Source organism: Nothobranchius furzeri, chromosome 9 (genome assembly GCF_043380555.1).
Source record: "Nothobranchius furzeri strain GRZ-AD chromosome 9, NfurGRZ-RIMD1, whole genome shotgun sequence".
NCBI lineage: Eukaryota > Metazoa > Chordata > Actinopteri > Cyprinodontiformes > Nothobranchiidae > Nothobranchius > Nothobranchius furzeri.
In genome coordinates this window covers 23325154-23345883 of record NC_091749.1, presented here as the reverse complement: position 1 = coordinate 23345883, position 20730 = coordinate 23325154, and the positions used below count along the sequence as shown (strand labels likewise).

General features: G+C 43.8%; 1 protein-coding gene across 5 annotated transcripts in view; it reads right to left on the bottom strand.

Moving 5' to 3' along the window:
- ano1a (anoctamin 1, calcium activated chloride channel a) overlaps positions 1-20730 on the bottom strand; it is a 287143-nt gene that overhangs the window by 28830 nt on the left and 237583 nt on the right. For all 5 annotated transcript variants that reach the window (XM_070554713.1, XM_070554715.1, XM_070554711.1 and 2 more), the window contains one exon: positions 7162-7314. In XM_070554713.1, coding sequence (XP_070410814.1) covers positions 7162-7314 — 153 coding nt within the window. The remainder of the gene's footprint in view (positions 1-7161; positions 7315-20730) is intronic.

Here is a 20730-nt window from a genome sequence, read left to right as displayed (position 1 = left end):
TAAAACCGAAGAAATCGTTTTATATAGTCAGAAATTAAATAGACTCAACATTTCCAACCCTTGCCATGCCCCTGGGATACTTTTTAAAACGCCAGAAGCTGTCGGAGCGGACCTCTTACCGGATTTGAGAGACCCTGACATTTATAATTTCCTTGATAATTTTCCCTCGTCCTACTCCGGAGCATCGCTAAGAGCATATAAAAGCCTGGAGGGATACAAATGGACTCAATCAGGGTTTGTTGTCGGCATCCAGATCTGGATTCTTCCTGCAAAGGACAGCGCTGTTGTCACCGAGAGGGTAAGTAGAGATTTTTGATACCATTAGCAACAGCCCGTTGCAAAGTTATGTCTGTTTGATCTGACAATCGATCAACCATTGCTTAAAAATGAAATACAGCTCAGCCGGTTAATTGCTGTCATCATAAAACACGTAAACAGCAGCATGCAGAAATCACGAGGCAACGTTTTACGTGATGTTTACTTGTTGCTATGAGTAAGACAGAAAAAAGCCACGCCAAAATAAGTTCAGGAAGCCCACTAAGAATCGTAATAAAAGCATTTAAAATAAATACCATATACAGTTGAAGAAACGTTGGTTTAAGTACTTGATATGAAGTGGTTGCTGCATAAGCAAAAACCTTTACTCTCAGGATCCCACAGTTTCATTTTAGCCTGGAGGCTAGCGCGTTTCATTGCGATGATCCAACATTTGCAGCGTTCCGGATCTTGGGGAATACTGTAGAAGGCTCTTCCCTTATCTTGTCTGAGTTTATTCTGGCATTCTGGGGCACCACAGGAATCTACTATATTTCCCATTTGATTGAGTTTTCTGACAATAACAAATAGTCTAACTGCCTGCCAAGATGGCGCCGTTCGATTTGAACTGTTGCATGCCGGGAGAAGGGACATCAACTTCTGGAGCTCCATAGTGTCCGTGCTAATAGTATCGGCGTCTGCAGCGTTACCCTTCTCAGTCTGGGGCAAACTGAAAACACACATTTTACTCAGTGCCAAGTTTACTAAGCTTTTTGTCAAATTTGAAGCCCAGAAATGGAGATTTTAACAGCTCAGTAACCTGTTTGCTGGCCGCGGCGGAAATAGAAAGTGCACTAGGGCTGAAACGATTCCTCGAGTACCTCTATTAATTCAAGTACAAAAAAGCCTAGAGTCAAATTCTCTGCCTTAAGGCTTCGTTTAACTCATGTTAAATAAATTCATGGCTTTGCAATTGCCTGGGGTCATGTTTCACCCGGAACGAAATAAGTGACGCACACACACACTGCACTGCATGCACACGCGAGTAGCGAATATAACTTAACTTTCTCTTAAGCCATGGGGGACAATGTGGACCCCGGTGGAGTGCAAAAAAGACAGAAAATGTCAAAGGTGTAGGACCATTTTCTAGTGTAAATACTGTAAAATGGATTTAGCCTACCACAACACCATATCCTCGATGCTGCTGCATCCATCCATCCATCCATTTTCCTCTGCAAGCAGACTCGGAGGTCCGCTCTATATTCTACAGACACTGTGCGATTTTTTTCATTTGTAGCACTCAGTTTCAGCTCACACTGTGCGTCTGGTAGCAACATGTCGGACCTAAAATGTGCTAAAAATAGCAGTTTTTACACAACATGTCAGACTTTTTATTGTGTTGCTATTGATGTCTGTTGTCCCTCGAGATTGCTGCAGGAGAACACAGGTATTTATGAGAGGAAAACAAAAGAAAGTAAATAAATGTATTGTGATCAGTATAATTTGACATATCCAAACATGCTTTCTCGACAATCCTTGTTATTGTGTGAAAAAAAGTGTAGAAATTAAAACGGACGTGTGTTAATAGGGAAATAGCGAGTGAGCCATGTTTATGCATACGCCGTGAGCGGTTCTGGTGCTGTTTGGGCTGCAGCCACTCGCAGCGCTACTTCAACAGTTCTCCTCCTAGTTTTTGTCTGGCTTGCCAGGCTAGTAGATTTTCGCACGAGGGGAAAATTGTCTCAGGTTATATACTTATTTTTTGCACAGGCATTTGTTTACTGTGAAGTAAAGTTGAAGTGCTGAAGTTTTGAAAACTAATTTTGAATAAAACTTGAATAACTGGCAAATGCTTCCTCATTTTAAGAGGTCTTTCATGTTTTATAACATGCTTTTTGATATAATGGTTTACAAACAAAAGGGTCATTTATTAGAGTACTTGATTAATCGATAAAAGATTCGATAGAGTACTCGATTACAAAAATATTCGATAGCTGCAGCCCTAAAGCACACTAACCGCCAGACGCACTGAACTCCAGCGAATTTACATGCTCAAGTCATAGTTTGTGGCTGCTGCTGTTTCTCTGTCCTCCCCGACACACGCTGCTTAAATGTGCTCTAAATATGTTCAGCAACACAAAAATTGTTGTCTGATGAAGATGAGCAAAAACAACACAGGAGCCTCACTGATGAACTCCTCCCTCAGCTCAGAGATAGAGAGAGATGCAGGTGTCTGGCTTGAACAGGTGAGCATGAGAGTGGAGCAAAATCAGCTAGAATTTGTGTGTTTTTATGCACTTTTTCTGCTCCAAAGCATGGGCGTTAATAGCGGAGACATTGCATTTTCATTTAGGAGAATAACTTTTTTTTTGTTGCCTGTTAAAAAATATTTATCCGACTTTAAAACAGGAACTGGAAAGGCTACAGAGAGAAAAGAATAGAAATGGAATAAAAAATCCCTTTGCTGTCCCTCAGTGGGGAATGTGTGCGGTCACAGCAGCAATTACATTCATTACAGGAGCAAAAAAGGAGAGTAAATGTTAATAAAGAGTGAACAACAAAAACAAAATAGAAATACTTAAAATTGAAAAGATTTAAAATTCAAAAACGCTGAATTCATACACATTTTAAGGAATACAAATATTTTTAAAATAAGACATACGTAACCAATACCACTGATGTGTGTTTTATTTCAAATTGACTTCCTCCTGTGTAATTTGTTTATTCCAGATTCAGTGTTTATGCAAAAATAAGGTTATTTCCAAATAAAAAAAAGGTTCAACAAAACATATCTGTAAAGGAAAATGTGCACATTTGCCATAACTTTTCAATAATATTGAGTTAGGCTTACAACGTTGTCCCAGTTTTTCATTTCGGCCTTGTGTGAATTTGAGTCTTGAATCTGGGTCATCATCAGAAGAACAGGGTGGATAAAAAGCAGCAGAAAAATTGCTAGCTGTGCTCTCATTAAGAAAACGAGAACTAACCAGATGACAAGCAGGAGCCGGGGATGCAGAAACTGAGGCGCGCGGGGTTCGGTGGCTACAAAGAGGACGAAAGAGGACACAGAAGGACCTGATGGACGATGGACCACAGCACAGTAGAACGGGTCCTTACACTTGACTTTAATCAGCTGTAGTTCAAAAGAAGCAAAGCGACCAGAGGTTGTGGAGCTACCACACAGGAGAAGCCTACAGAGAGACTTATGGCGTTTACACATTAGCTCCGGCACGGTCGGGGTTTGGTCGCGCTGGATGGCGTAAGTTTGGGCTGGTACGGGCGGTGTAGTGTTCACATATAAATCCAAGGGACTTCTAAGGAATGTGGAAATCCCCAAGCCTGTGGGCGGCATTTAATACTCGCGAGAAAGTCCGCTCCATAAGGTAAACAAAAGGCGGACACGAGCTGTGTTTTGCATTTGCATTTTATTAATTTGCTGTGAGTGTTCTCATAATGTTGTGCCATACACACATGCACGCACGCACACACACACACACACACACACACATAGCTATTCTTTTCTCCCGTTCCCACACTGAACGGCAGCTCTGGATCGGCAGCTCCTTGTAACAGACAGAAGTTTACTCAACAGCTTCCTGCGGGAAACCCCCCTCTGACTCATTCTTCTCACAGATTAAAGGCGGTAGGCATAATTTCAGCCGGCCAATCAGTCCGTAGTGTCGCCTCAAATTCAATTTAATTCAAATTCAAAGATACTTTATTAACCCCAGAGGGAAATTAGAGTTTCAATACACACAACTCTGAGATCAGACATACATACCTAGGCATAGACACATGACAAGAAATGGTGACTGTGGTCATTCGCAACCCGAGTCGCGCTACCTTAATAGAGATCAGAGGGTTATATATGAGGATTGAGACAGGTGGAGGGAAAAAAAGGCACTTCAGAGTTATCCTCCACAGGGAGGGCAGCTTTGCTATGTAAAAAGCACCTCAGACAGAAATGCAACAGACTTCAGACATTACACAACATAAGTGTCCACTAGGTGGGGAGGTAGGGTTTTGGGACTCTCCACACGTCAGTGCATGCAGCCGCGATAAGCAGCACTCGTCACCTCCGTTTGGACAGGGGAGGGAGGTAGTTGGGTTTAGAAAGCACAGTGACTCCTGGAAACGATTCAACGGCCTTCACCGGTCGCAGTCCCTTCCAGGCTGGGATAGGGAGACAGAGTTGCCATGGCGATGGCAGCATTCCACATGTCTTCGGGGGGGGGGGGGGGGGGGGGGGGGGGGAGATCACTTCAGCCTCACAGGATCAAGGGCACCAGATTCAGATAAGAACTTGTTTTGGGGCCAGACAGAGATAATTTCCTCTCTGTCTTAAAGTTCCGTTGGTCCTCAACCCCTCTAAATCCAGTAATGTTGTAATTAATCTATCCCAATCCATGCTGATCCGTCAACTTTCTCCTTGATCAAATCCACCTCCTGTGCCGGTGTCTGAATCTCAGCCAAAGTTCCAAGCTTACGACGCATCTCGACAGTTATATGAGTTTGTGTGTTCACAGCACGGTGTAATCCATCCCTGAGCTCTGGGATTGAGCCAATATTCCTCAACAGCACATTAATTTTCCGGTAAGCCAGGTAACCACTCAGGCCAAAAAGCAGGAAACCTGACACCAACACCACGAATATCCAGATGTCTTCAGAATCCTCTACAGACAGTTGGGAGAGGCAAATCAGGTTCCATTGTTTCCAGGAGTCCATGATATACCCAGCTGGATCTGTCCCAGAGGGGCATCCGGGAGCCCATTCTCTTGTTCTCTTCGTTGAAAAAATTTTGTCAATCGCGTTGAGAGACCAACTGACCAGGTCCATTTTTAATAATTTCCAGTTTCCAGAAAAAATGCAGAAGCGCCGTACACCTAAAGACAGACAAAGAGCCTTGGGATAAGATAGGGAGGAGAGGAGTAAAAAAGCGTCTGTACTCTCCAAGAGCCGGTCCCAGTCTGACCGCTAGGGAGAAGGTCTAAGAAAAAGAGTCACCTCTGCACCGAAAACGCAAATCTGACCTGCGTGTGAAACCAAATTCTGGTGCCGTTCGATACCTTTTGGGGCCGTGCTGACGCTAATGTTTAGGCACCATTAGATGAACCTTAGAGGTTCATGATGCTGGCTACAGCACCCTCTACCCCACAGACTGCAATGTGTGTTTTAGGTTTATATTGGGCTACATGACAAGCTACTAGTAGACACATTTTTGCAAGTCATTTTTCAGATGCAGCTAATGTATCAAGACTAGGGGATGTCAAATGACCATTCTTATGGGTCACACAATTTGAACCTGACGGACCCGGTACCGGTTCCACGAGCACTTCCATCAACAAAGTTGTTCAATCAATCTAAAGGAAGACAGGAAATGCTGCAAGAACTATGTCTCACGGCTGGCCAGGGAACATCTTGGGATTTCCACGGAGGAGCTGACGCAAATGGCTGAGGAGAGGGAAGTCTGTGCCTCCCTGCTTAGGTTGCTGCCCCCATAACCCGACCTCGGATAAGTAGAGGAAAATGGATGGATGGATGGATGGATTGATGGATGGATGGATGGATGAATTTACAATTTATAGTAGTAAAAGGATGAAACATTTGAGACTGTACTTGTTTAACCTTGATTTGTAAAGAAAAACTGGAAGGTAATGTAGCGTTATGAATATTATAATTGTCTGCCCTTAACAGCTGCCCCTTCACACAGTAACATCGCCAAGGTCGGACGCTTGTTTCAGTATGTTTACATTCCAGGAGAAGAGACAGAAGAAGAGAAAAAGAACGCTTTCCATTAATTAATCAAAGTACTTTATTTGTGATAAGCTAATCAAAGCATATGTTGATCATTAATAATCAGGTGAATGATCTGTGAAATAAAGATGTCATGAGTTATGTGTTTAATGAATAAACAGGACTGCACCAGACAGACTGATCTACATTACCATGGAAACGCATGACACATTGTTTTCAACCAATCAGAACTTTCGTCTGTCTTAGGGCAGAATCTGGGTTGTTTAATGAAAGTTGTCCAATCCGGTTTACTAAGATGTGTAAACAATTAGGGGATATAAAACAAGGCAACGCCATTTTATACTCAGTTCCATTTTAACCTCAGTTCTGTTCAATTGGAGGTCCTAAGGATTTCCATCGTCATCATTAAGAAAGTTACAGGCTGGCCAGCTGTACTTTCCTATTTTAAGCTGAGAACTGTCAAGCTGGAGATTTCTGTCGTTTGAACAACAAGACGACGGTTCCTTCACAATAAGAGCTGAACCCGCCGAGATCTGCTACTACTACCGGAGCTATCCGTAGACTGGTTTGTCGTGCTGCACCACTGTTTCATCAGCCCAGCACCAAGGGGGGTTCTAGGACCTGACACTCCTGATCTGACCGCGGGAGACCCCATAGGTACGTAGTCACGGCACAAATTGGCGGCTCATGTCATCAGCTTCTGAAGCCTCATGGTAGCCTAGTCATAACAACCAGATTCGCTACGTCAGCCTAGAGATTCTGAACAACACACACACACACACACACACACACACACCAACACGAACCATCCAAATCCATATGCATCCATCATTGAGATAGTCCTGGTAGATTGTAAGAATTTATAATTATAGAAATTAAAGATTCTTAAACGATCCCAACTCTCTCTTTTCTTGTCTCTCAGTCAACACAGAGTGTTTAAGTAAACTCCCTGATGATAAAAACAACCACTTCTGATTATAATATTTAGATCTAATTGTAGTGTATAAAAATACAACTACAGATCATAACAGTAAAAAGTTCTGGTTGGTGTCTGCTGTTCTGTTTCACAGAGGAGCTACAGTAGATCACATGACCCATCTAAGCACCTGCTTTTTAAAACATCTAATATAGTAAGGAATATAGGAAACATACCAATGTCTTTTGCTTTGGCTGCTATTGGCCTACGTAGCTCCATAACAAACTTCTTGGCATCCAGACGAATTTCGATGATGTTATTCAGCAAAGCAAAGAGAGGAGCCAGAGGAAAGGAGGCCACGAACAGAGTCACCATGCCAAACTGGATAACTGTAGAGATGGACAACACAAGAAATGAAGATTATCAACAAAACAGTCCCATGTTTCAAAAAGAGACACTGCACCATTGACGGAGGGACCTGAAGTAGCTGCCATTTATCCAGAGGGTTTATCCAATAACTAACGTCAAAAATGACAGAGTTTCATTTCTGGTTGATTCAATTAACCCTCCCACTGTTCTAATGGGTATGACCCCGCAAGGAAAGTTGACCATTGAGCAGGGTTGATGGTTTATCGCTTGGGTCCATGCGGCAGGGGTGAGCACCACCTCACCTCTGCCACATGGACCTCAAGGGATAAACCATCAATCCTGCTCAATGGTCAACTTTTCTCGCGGGGTCACCCATAAAGACAGTGGGAGGGTTAAAAAAGTCAAATTTAAAAGGTAAACATTATGCAAATCTGACTGTTTGAATCTTGTTCATCTGCCTGACCTGACCTGACATAACTTGATAAATCGAGGCAGCAAGGGCAAATTATTTAAGTTGATAGGTTGGGACGAGTTGGGTTGAATCAGAATCAGAATAGGTTTATTGCCATTGTCAGTGAACAAACAATTCACAAACTAGGAACTTGCTTTGGTACTAATGTGCTACATATAACATGAATAATAAGATTAAAAATAGAATAAAACAGAATAAAACTTTCAGCTATAAAAAATGGCAGGTAATGGTAACATGGCCGATAACGTGACGTTGTGTCGAGTACAGAAGACGAGCATGGTTGTGTGTTCATAAGCTATTCACAAGTCTAACGGCAGATGGAAAGAAGCTGTTCTTTTGCCGGGAGGTTCTGGTCTGGATGGACCGTAACCTCCTGCCTGAGGGAAGCGGCTCAAAAAGTCTGTGACCCGGGTGAGAAGGGTCAGCTGCTATCCGACCTGCATGCCCCCGAGTCCTGGAGACGTACAGGTCCTGGAGAGATGGAAGGCTGCAGCCAATCACCTTCTCAGCAGAGTGCACAATGCGCTGCAGTCTATGTTTGTCCCTCACTGTGGCTCCAGCGTACCACAAAGCGATGGAGGAGGTGAGGATGGACTCAATGATGGCCGTGTAAAACTGCACCATCATCTGGGCCGGCAGCTTGGCCTTTTTCAACTGCCGCAGAAAGTACATCCTCTGCTGGGCCTTTTTGATCAGGGAGCTGATGGATGGCTCCCACCTAAGGTCATGTGTGATGGTGGTTCCGAGGAAGCAGAAGGAGTCCACAGTGGTGACGGGGGTGTCCGTCAGGACGAGGGGGAGAGATGGGGCTGTGACTTTCCTGAAGTCAACAATCATCTCCACTGTCTTCTGAGCATTGAGCTCCAGGTTGTTGTTGCTGCACCAGTACACCAGCCGTTCCACCTCCCTCCTACAGGCGGACTCATCACCGTCAGAGATGAGCCCGATGAGGGTGGTGTCGTCCGCAAACTTGATCAGTTTAACGGAGTCATGGCTCGAGGTGCAGCAGTTTGTGTACAGGAAGAAGAGCAGAGGAGAAAGTACACAGCCCTGTGGAGATCCTGTGCTAATAGTCTGAGTGGTGGAAACATTCTTCCCCAGCCGCACGCACTGCCTTCGGTCCGTCAGGAAGTCAGTGATCCACCTGCAGGTGGAATTGGCATTGGAAATGAGACACCAAAGATAGGCTGAGGGTGAAAAGATGTGTCTGTATATCAGTGTAGTCTGAGGGTATGACAGCACCAATGCTGATGTCTACGTTTCCAGTTTTGTAGGAGGCCAAGCAATCAATTATCATTTTCTCAACTGGTAAAAGAAGATTTTCATAATTTTGTTAATTCTTTATCTCCAGATTGCTGTGAGTTATGGCGAATGTAAGAAGCATCGCCCCACAGACAATAAACAGAAGACAAAGGATGGATGGACAAAGACACAGAGCTACAGCTAACACTACCTTCATGTTCGATGGCCCAACCCAACAACAATCAGCAAGTCTTTCTGTGTGTGTGAACCACTTTGAGGCAGACTGCTTTTGCCTCAGTTCTGCTGAACGGTTAGGTTGGTGTGGTTCATGTTGGTCAGCTACTAAAATCAGCTCACACGCAACATAAACTTCTTATCTCATTGTTAGCAAAAGCTACAGCAAGGATGTTTATGACAGATGTTATTCCACTTTCAACCAGTAGGGTGGAGGAGCAGGAAACTGCTCACTGTTACTTTAAACTTCTTCTGACAGAGGGAGTCGTACCTACTTCCCATGTCAAGTCAGCAGATGAGGGAGATAAAAAGTAAGTAGTTTTAAATAATTACTTATGTGTTTCTGTCACAGTTAAACATGAACTAGCTTAGCTCAGGAGTTCTCAGTGGTTCCCAAACTTTTTGACCCCCAATCCTTTTCTTGGACCACGTGTACCCTCTAAGTCAAGTGTGTTGATGATTCCCCAAAAGGACAATGTACAACTGATTATTAAATTACAAATATTTCATGAAATTTTTATCTCCTTAATGCTGAACCACGTCTTACTTCCTGTCTGGCTCAGGTGAATTATTTCATTTTAACAATCCTCATGCAGCTGTAGCGTTGTGGATTGTTGCTACATTTTTGTTAAATGACCAATAACATGTGACATTCTATTTAAATATGATTTATCAATCTGATTGGTCTTTGATTATTTGATTTAATATTACCTTGGGTTCTTTGGACGATTCAGGGAACACACACTTCATATAAATTCAGACAGAGTCAAGGATATAGTTTTTAAAAGATGAACTTAATTCGATATTTCTATTATTATTGTTATATTGTTGTTATTATTATACATGACAAAGTATGAATAAAATGATGGTTGTTCAAAATAACCAACAATGAATGAAATGATGGAATGTAAGCTAGCTGTTTTGTAGCAAGAGCTTAAGAATCTGAGAGCTAAAATCCTTGAGAAAGTCGTTTACAGCCAGTTAAAATCTTTTTTAGATGATAAAAATGTTTTGGATATTTTTCAGTCGGGTTTTAAGTATCTTCACAGCACGGAATCTGCTCTGTTGAGAGTTTTTAATGACATCCTTCTTGCCACAGAGATTCTGTGATTTTAGTTCTTAGACTTGACCGCTGCTTTCGACACAGTGGACCATAATATTTTAATGTCACGCTTGGAGCAATGTGTCGGGATTTGTGGCACTGTCATGGAGTGGTTCAGATCATATCTGGCACAGAGAAGTTACTGTATCAATTTAAACAGTTTCCACTCTTAGTCTGCTCCATTGTCATGTGGGGTTCCTCAGGGCTCAACACTTTACTTTTTAGTTTGTATCTGGTGTGTCTAGGGTCCATTTTTAGGAAGTACAAAATTGCCTTCCATTGCTATGCAGACGATACACAGATGTATCTCCCACTAAAACAAAAGAATGGCTGCAGTATAAAATCTCTAGCGGTTTGTTTGGATGAGGTAAAATCTTGGATGGCTTTTAACTTTTTTAAATTTTATGAGAAAAAGACAGAGATAATTGTCTTTGGTACTGGTACCTCCAGCAGGCCCACTCCTATGGACTGGCACTGCACAGAAAGCCAACAGTGACCAACTCTGGTTTTAAAATGGACAGTGATTTTAGGTTGGACAGTCAGATAAGTGCTGTTGTCAAATCCAGCTTCTTTCATCTGAGACAGTTGGCAAAGGTAAAGCACATTTTAACTAGAGAGGTTTTAAAACTAATCTATGCTTTTATTACAACTCGTCTGGATTACTGTAACTCTTTGTACTTTGGTATGAGCCAGTCCTCACTGTCTCGACTTCAACGGTTGCAAAATGCTGCTACTCGACTTTTAACTGGTACCGGGAGGAGTGAACACGTCACTCCTGTTTTATCTTCACTGCACTGGCTGCCTGTCCATTTTAGGGTTCATTTTAAACTTCTTCTATTTGTTTTTAAGTCTTTAAACGGTCTTGCCCCGCCCTACCTCTCTGAGCTATTGCACATTCACTCCTCCTCTCGGTGGCTCAGGTCATCTGACCAGTTGCTCCTGAACGTTCCTAGGACACAACGTAAGCTGACCCCTTCTTTCCACCGGAGCCGTCAGCAGCACGTTACTGCAGCAGCACGTCATAGCTTCTTATAGGAACCGCTGTGGTCAACAAAACCTTTTCCACCGGAGCCGTCAGCAGCACGTTACTGCAGCAGCACGTCATAGCTGCTGATAGGAACCGCTATGGTCAACAAAACCTTTTCCACCGGAGCTGTCAGCAGCACGTTACTGCAGCAGCACGTCCAGGGCTGTTGCTAGCTATTTTGGTGCCCTAAGCACAAAGGCTTCGTGGTGCCCCCCCCCCCCCCACACACACACACACACACACATACAGAAAAAACAACACAATAACACAGTATGTGCAAGCGCTTCACCTTAAATTTTCTTTAATTCTCTTGTATGCACAAACTGCTTATCATTTTCCAAAAAGTAGGATTGATATTTTGTGTGTGTGTGTGTGTGGGGGGGGGGGGGGGGGGGGGGGGGGGTTATTTTGCCTTGGCCCCCAAAATGTCTTGAAACGGCCCTGGGTGTGTGACTGAGTTTTGAAGGTGATCTGAATTGTATCAAATGTATAAATATGGCATGTGTATAACTTATTGTTTTATACAGGTAAAAATGTGTAGTGGAGATAAATCTACCTACATTTTACTTTTCAACACTTTGTTTTGTTTTCTTGTTTTTATTTAACTATTTCCTGTCCTGTCTGTCTCTCATCTTCCTGCATCTCCTCTAAACTCTCCAGAAAATCTGCTGCCTGGATTCTTACTTTTTCACCTCATCAGTTACTTTTGAGCAGATCAAAGGGATCTCCTGACCGCAAAGCGGAGAGCGCGTTTCGATGCTGCGTCAGTGAGGTGAAATCACCGCAACACAGGTGATGAGCTCTGCAGTAGCAGAGCGCCAGGCACAAATAAGACAGAAAGTCGAGAACATGAGCGGACATGAATGATTGTGGGTTAATTATAGTTTTTTGCCTGCGCCACTTTGAGAATGGACCGTGCGCTGGAAGCAGCAGCCTGAATCGCTGCGCAACAACGCAGCGCTGTGACGCTCTCTGTGTTCTCTGCTCAAAAGAGTCCATAAATGATGTAATATAGGTAGAAAACTTTCTTCCGGGTCCCCTGGATGTGTAGGATATCCAGCTCCCCCATCCCTGCTCCTGGATGAAACGCCGGACATTTTCATCAATATAAGAACCCCCAGTCCGGACGTCCGGACAGAGAGTGAAAAGTGGACACGGTCCATCTCCTTTCCTTTTTGTATTGTTTTCTCTCTGTAAACATGCTGTTAACTTGCTTTGGCACATCTTCTAATTGAAATCTGTCTTTATCATATATATATATATTATATTTCATAAGCTTGCGTTTGGTGCCCCTTCCCCGGCGTGGTGCCCTACGCGCTGTGCGTGGTGTGCGTGTGCGGAGCGCCGGCGCTGAGCACGTCATAGCTGCTGATAGGAACCGCTGTGGTCAACAAAACCTTTTCCACCGGAGCCGTCAGCAGCACGTTACTGCAGCAGCACGTCATAGCTGCTGATAGGAACCGCTGTGGTCAACAAAACCTTTTCCACCGGAGCCGTCAGCAGCACGTTACTGCAACAGCACGTCATAGCTGCTGATAGGAACCGCTGTGGTCAACAAAACCTTTTCCACCGGAGCTGTCAGCAGCACGTTACTGCAGCAGCACGTCATAGCTGCTTATAGGAACCGCTGTGGTCAACAAAACCTTTTCCACCGGAGCCGTCAGCAGCACGTTACTGCAACAGCACGTCATAGCTGCTGATAGGAACCGCTGTGGTCAACAAAACCTTTTCCACCGGAGCCGTCGGCAGCCGTCAGCAGTGCGAGTCGGCCGCGTCTCAGGAGCAGAATGTCGCGGCCCTTACGCGCCGGTTCTATTTTCTACACGCGATGCCTCTGAAACGGGTCAAGTTCAACATTTTTGGGGAAGGAAAGACAGGAAATCGGACGCGGAAATGGAGCGAAGCTCCCGAGATTTTCAGAATAAAAAAACGTACTGCCTTCCGGTTGCTTTACTTTAAAAGAAAGTTACTAACTGTGCGGCCCTGTGAGAAGTTATCACCTAGCTAGCGGTCTCCTTTGTTTTTCAGGTCCGTATTGGCGATTATAAAACGGACAGAACATAAAACACAAACCATGTTGTAGTTTTCTCCTGCTTGTTGTTGTGTTTACTGACGAAGTCACTCGTGTGACTTCGTGCTCGGTCGGTGACAGCTGCTCCCCTGCTGCTTCGCATCTCGTGGGAAGGGCCAAGCAGCAGCTTACGCGAGCAAGACGTGCTGCTGCAGTAACGTGCTGCTGATGGCTCCGGTGGAAAGAAGGGGTCAGAGAGCCTTCGCTGTTGCTGCACCCTGACTATGAAACTCTTTGCTGGCACATATCAGAAAGGCCTCCACACTGGAAACTTTTAAATCATCTTTAAAGACCCACCTTTTTAGCTTGGCTTTCGACACCGCATAAAGTTTTGGATTTCTATTTGATTTTAGTGTTTTATTGTTTGAATGCTGTAAAGCATTCAAACAATAGTAATCCTGTTTCTCTTTATTATTATTGTTTGAATGCTGTAAAGCATTCGAACTATAGTGATCTTGTTTCTCTTTATCCTGTTTCTCTTTTTAGTTAGTTAGTAGTTAGTATAATTTTATCTGCATCCATACGTTTTTTGGCATTAAACTACTTTCTTGAATTCTTCAACTATTTACACAATAGGTATCAAAACGTTCAGCTTATGCCGACAGTGACTTTTGGTATTAAAATATTATATACAGGTGCTGGCCAGTAAATTAGAATATCATCAAAAGGTTGAAAATATTTCAGTAATTCCATTCAAAACGTGAAACTTGTACATTATATTCATGCAATGCACACAGACCAATGTATTTCCGATGTTTATTACGTTTAATTTTGATATTTATAGGTGACAACCAATGAAAACATCAAATCTGGTATCTCAGAAAATTAGAATATTCTAAAGGCCAATGAAAAAATGTTTGTTTCTCTAATGTTGGCCAACTGAAAAGAATGAACATGAAAAGAATGTGCATGTATAGCACTCAATACTTAGTCGGGGCTCCTTTTGCCTCAATAACTGCAGTAATGCGGCGTGGCATGGACTCGATCAGTCTGTGGCACTGCTCAGGTGTTATGAGAGCCCAGGTTGCTCTGATAGTCGTCTTCAGCTCCTCTGCATTGTTGGGTCTAGCGTATTGCATCCTCCGCTTCACAATACCCCATAGATTTTCTATGGGGTTAAGGTCAGGCGAGTTTGCTGGCCAATCAAGGACAGGGATACCATGGTCCTTGAACCAGGTGCTGGTGGTTTTGGCACTGTGTGCAGGTGCCAAGTCCTGTTGAAAGGTGAAGTCTGCATCCCCATAAAGTTGGTCAGCAGCAGGAAGCATGAAGTGCTCTAAAACTTCCTGGTAGACGGCTGCATTGACCCTGGACCTCAGGAAACAGAGTGGGCCAACACCGGCAGATGACATGGCACCCCACACCATCACTGACGGTGGAAACTTTACACTGGACCTCATGCAACGTGGATTCTGTGCTTCTCCGCTCTTCCTCCAGACTCTGGGTCCTTGATTTCCAAAGGAAATGCAGAACTTGCTTTCATCAGAAAACATAACTTTGGACCACTCAGCATCAGTCCAGTCCTTTTTGTCCTTGGCCCAGGCGAGACGCTTCTTGCGCTGTTTCTTGTTCAAGAGTGGCTTGACACACGGAATGCGACACCTGAATCCCATGTCTTTCATGAGTCTCCTCGTGGTGGTTCTTGAAGCGCTGACTCCAGCTGCAGTCCACTCTTTGTGGATCTCCCCCACATTTTTGAATGGGTTTGTCGTCACAATTCTCTGCAGGGTGCGGTTATCCCTAGAGCTTGTACACTTTTTTCTACCACATTTTTTCCGTCCCTTCGCCTGTCTGTTAATGTGCTTGGACACAGAGCTCTGCGAACAGCCAGCTTCTTTAGCAATCACCTTTTGTGTATTGCCCTCCTTGTGCAAGGTGTCAATGATTGTCTTTTGGACAGCTGTTAAGTCAGAAGTCTTCCCCATGATTGTGGTGCCTTCAAAACAAGACTGAGGGACCTTTTAAAGGCCTTTGCAGGTGTTTTGAGTAAATCAGCTGATTAGAGTGGCAGCAGGTGTCTTCTATATTCAGCCTTTTCAGAATATTCTAATTTTTTGAGATACCAAATTTGGAGTTTTCATTAGTTGTCACTTATGAATATCAAATTTAAATGTAATGAACATTGGAAATACATTGGTCTGTGTGCATTGCATGAATATAATGTACAAGTTTCACGTTTTGAATGGAATTACTGAAATATTTTCAACCTTTTGATGATATTCTAATTTACTGGCCAGCACCTGTACTTTTTGAGATATTCAGCTTTTTCTGCAATTTTTGGTCCCACTGAAATGAATAGGATAGCTCAATTTCCAGCTAAATCCTATCACTTTTTGCACTCTTACTCGTATAGGTTAACTTTAACCTAGAGACTTCATTCAAGTTTCAACAAACTCAAGACTTTCAGCTATTACTGGTTAAAAATCTTTTTGATATCAATGACAGTTTTTCTAAAATCACAGGTAGAATTTGAGGTACGGCTTGATATTTTCAGAAAAAAATCACAAAAATTATAATGGGCAGAGATAGGAGCAATGACCCTCCTTTGCTCCATTTCTGGCATTGTCCTGAGAAAACCGTAATTCCGATTGAAATGAGATGCACACTGGCTTGCAGCTAACAGATATACCTTCGTTTTGAGCTGTAAGTCACGAATGTACTCCAAACATTGTGGTCGTACGGTTCATTTGTTTGAGAATATGTAAATTTTTAAAAAATGTCTCTCACCAATCTAAACTGAAAATTCCGCACTCTAACGTTTGACCTTTACATTTTCTGGAAACAACTCTTTCCAACACCCAGACTGTTTGAACTACCAAAACAAATTATATCTAAAAAAGTAGGAATTTTTGTCAGCTTTTCAGAATGGGTTTCATTTTGTCCTTAAGTGTTACGGTTCTTTCTCTACCAGCCTCAGAAGGAGGAGAGACCCTGATTCTGTCTCATTGAAACCCATGTTAAAGGAACAGAGATTTTCTCCTCCGATCGGCTTCAGATAGCTAAAATGTTCTTGTCATAGCTTCTAGACAATTCATGCTAGGCACATAAAAATTCACACAGATGACCCTCAAAGCCTTCTGCCGCTCACGCTTTTAGAATATTTCAAATCGGTACAGTACTTTTTGAATGGTGATAAGAAGTTTGACAGCTATTATTATTATGAGCTACTACAGCAATCAATTTCCCTCTGGGATTAATAAAGTATTTTTGAATTGAATTGAATTTGAGGTCCAATTTCACTTCTGAAGGACAGATTTAAAGGCTTCTCTCATTAACAGGAGTACTTCTAGGAGGCTAAAAGACAGAGCTGCAGGCCTCCTACAGCCGGGGGAAAAGGCAGGGAAACAGTGCTGCTCTCTGATTGGTTGAGAATGTTCAACCATTTTCTGTCCAAGCAGGATTGAGCACCCACAAATATGACACATCAAATCAACCAGCTTGGTCTCAGGAATCTTGCATTCAATTTTAAATGTGTTATCTGTTACCATGGTAACACAAGGGGAGGTTTGAGGACCTGGCAGTCTGGATCTGTACGGAGGTCTCATCTGAAGGGTACGTGTAGAGCGACAAATATGGCATCAAATGTGTTTATGAAACTCCGATCATAACTCAGATCATAGCTAAAAGCAAAACATCACAACATCATTCAGACTTGCTTCTCCGGATACGAGAGTTCTGATTACAACATCACTCACACATACACCATTCATCTCACGTCTCATTCACAGCAGATCCATTCATCACTTAGAGTTAGAGTTAGTCTTGTTTAAAATTCTTTAAAATTGTTTAGAAATAAATCTTCTTAAACGTTTTAAAGGTGACTCTCTCTTCTCTTGTCTCTCAGTTAATACAAGTGTTACATAATCCCTGCAATAAAAAGTTCCAGTCTTCTGGTTAAAATAACCCAAAGGTCCACAGGGTTGATTTCATATTTAGTATGGAATATCATGTCTTATGGTCCATTAATTTGATGTAAATTAACTCCTTTACATAATGGTGAGCCATTGCCAGATATTTGTACATTCTTGACACTTTGTGCTAAGTCTGAGACATATTTAAACAGTAAAAACACTTTAAAATTATAAACTTGATGTTTCTGGTTAAAAACGGGACGATCTTGTAATCCACCACTAGAGAGCAGCATCTCCATTTAAAGAAAAGGGGGTGTGACACCAGTCATCCTCCTACTGTTTCATCTCAAATCATCTAAGGCTGATGCCATTTCGCAGCCATTTTGAGTTTCATAGACGGTGATAACTGGAAGGATATTTCCTGCTTCTTCAAGGTGAATACTGTATTTTTATGTCTTTTCTGAATGTTTCGTGGCACTGTGTACAATTTTTGTGTAACGGAGATAAAAGAATTTCTCCACCAGACGTTCGCTTACTCCGATTGCTGTTTGATCACCGGTAAATCACCCCGTTGAGCTGACTAGCACCAGCTGCTAATAGTCTTATAAGCTTTTAAAACGGAAAAGCGTCGCTGCAACACGAATTGCATATGCTACTAGTCCGAAATATTAACACGAAGGCTTACGAATGTTTTGAGTTACTCGGACTGGTCGAGTCTAACAGAATTAGACCGCAAGCCTGTTTAGCGACAAGCCCCGATAGCTTAGCACGCAGCCAGCTGCTAGACTCGGTTTAGACAATCGGTATACGCGTTCCGACAACCTGTTAAGCCGTCTGACGCAGCGTACCTGTGTCTTAAAATCCGCTACACCTACGGGAAAAACTCCGACGTCAGTCGAGTAGTTTTAAGCTGTGGTTTTTTTTTTTTTTTTGCACTTTGGTGTTAAAAACTTTCCGGTGACGTCATCCAGACTCACCGCCATTTTAGAGTGGAGGTGAGCGAACACACGGGTGACATCAGCAACCCCGCCCATACCCACCATCGATGCACTGCCGCCATCTAGTAAGCATTTCTGTTCATCACATTCCCTTTGGTGAAAAGCCTCATTTCTGATTGGGAACAATCAGAAATGAGGCTGAAATCCTGATTTCTGAATGGGAACAATCAGAAATTAGGCTGAAATCCGTGTCAGAAGGGGAACAATTGAGCCTTCCCTCAGTGGGTAGACAAGTTATTGACGCTACAGTCTGACTGTTCATGGTTATGATGAAGGTCTGCAGAACTGTTCAGCTACGGAGCTGATGAATATGTTACTAACTCATATTAAAGAGCTGCCCAGAGAAGGTAAGCACGTTAAGCCAGCTGCTCGCACAGACAACCTGGTGGAGTTTGCTGTATTACTATCTCATCTCTGGGACAAAGAGGTTAATGCCCACATGGAGACACAAGACAGAATGCGTACACTTTCTGACCAACAGCAAAGAGGAGGAGCCTGTGGTTCTGACTCTGCCGAGGAACTGATGGAAGCCCGGAAACAGCTGAGTGAAGCTCAGACAGAAATTGCCAATTTGATACATAACAAGAATCAGTTGCAGAGTAAAATTACCATCTTGGAGGATGAGAAATATGCTTTAAAGGTTGGTCATTGCCTCTACATCTCGGGTACGTAACTGAGAAGATGAAATTGAGGATTTAAAATCATAGATTTCTGCACTCACAGGAGAAAGGGGGACCCCTTTACTCCATCCTCCTCCTCCTCCTCCTCTTCCTCCATCACCTCCTCCACCTCTGGCCGTTGCTACAGTTGCTACTTCACCGGCTGCTATTGCTGCTAGTGGGGCTGCACATGCTGCAGCTGGGGTGAGACCAGCACCTCAGTTACCTCTGGCTTCTCAGCCAGGCCAGTTTGCGCCACTTCCAGGCTACCTGGCTCCTCAGCCAGGCCACTTTTATTCACCTCCAGCTCATCAATTCCCCCTCCAGCCCATACATATTTGCCTGCAGCTCTTACACAACTTCTGGTTGCACAGCAACAATACCCTCCTGCTGCACCTGCTGGTGCTGCTGCGATGGGTGTGCCAGCTTTCCAGCCAGTCCAACCGAACGCACCTGTGCCCATATCTGACATCTACAGGATGTCTCGGAGCAAGAAATTCAACCCTCAACCAGGTAACTCATACCTGGTTGACACAGTTTTGTTGACCTCCGATATCACTTTCAGCGATGTACGGGAATGACCTTGGAGGACAAGAACTTTGTGATAAGGTTGACCTCCAATGCCGTGGGTTCGCTTATTGACCGCAAGCGTAATTTGATCGCAAATGTTTACGACAAGCTGGAAGCTGCGATTCGGAAAGAGTACACTTATGGTGCAAAGGAGGCTGGTATACAGTTAGCTTTGTCAGTAAAACAGGGTCGTACACCTCTTCGACGCGTACTTTGGTACGGAATGTAAGGACAGGATGGAAGAGGAAAAAGGTTTCAAGGGAATCTTCCTTGAGAATCTACATGCCCAGTATAGCCCATACATGGGTACGGTAGACCTTAGAACCATACCCATGGATGAGCTCAGAAGAATGGCGAGTTGTGCCTTTACACGGTTTGGCAAATCCAGTAAGAGATCGCACAGTCCATCAGTTCTGGCGGTGAAGACGAAACCCTCCTTGTTGCGACTCGAGGGGACTGCATCAGGGACTCATGAAAATAAAAACTGAAATAATGGGTCTAAACAACAGGCCCAGAAATCTAATAACAACTCCAAGCCAAAAGGCTGTCCAAATAACAAGCCTCAAAATCCAAACAGACCTCAGACCCCTCCACCGGCTCGTGGAGGGGACCCTAAGTCACCACGACTTGGCCGTGATAAACATCGTGTTTCTTTTAAAGAAAAATGGGGTTTGCCAGGCTCCTTCAGGAGACAGTCGCCTCGCCCAGGCGAGAGATGCACTCCTTCTGGCCAAAATTCACCGGGTAGTGCTCACAAGGACTACAGTCCTGCCCCAAGGGCGAGAACTGATTCTGAGAGCTGATCTCCTGGAAAAATTCACGCCTGGGAGCCGCACTTCTTGACCTGTTGAAAGATTCGACGGCACGTGAGTCGGTTCTGTGCATCTCTGTGGTAGAACCTCCTCAACCTGCCTGTGGCTCGGTTGTGGAAGCAGGTCCTGCATTCACCGACACCTGAGGTCTCGGCGAAACCTGCTGTGGTCGCTTCCGTCAGCGCTAGTCCTCTAGCATCCACAGAACCTGCCACCGGACCTGGCCAACCTAGCTCACCGATCAGACTTCCACTTAGGGTTCTCTGCAGTATCATCCGTAATGGTCCTATGGATAAACCTCACATTCTGGTGACCCTGGAGGGGGCGCTGGACTGTGAGGGTGCCTTGGACTCCGGTTCAGATTTCACCATCATGTCCAGCTCTCTCTGGGAGCAGGT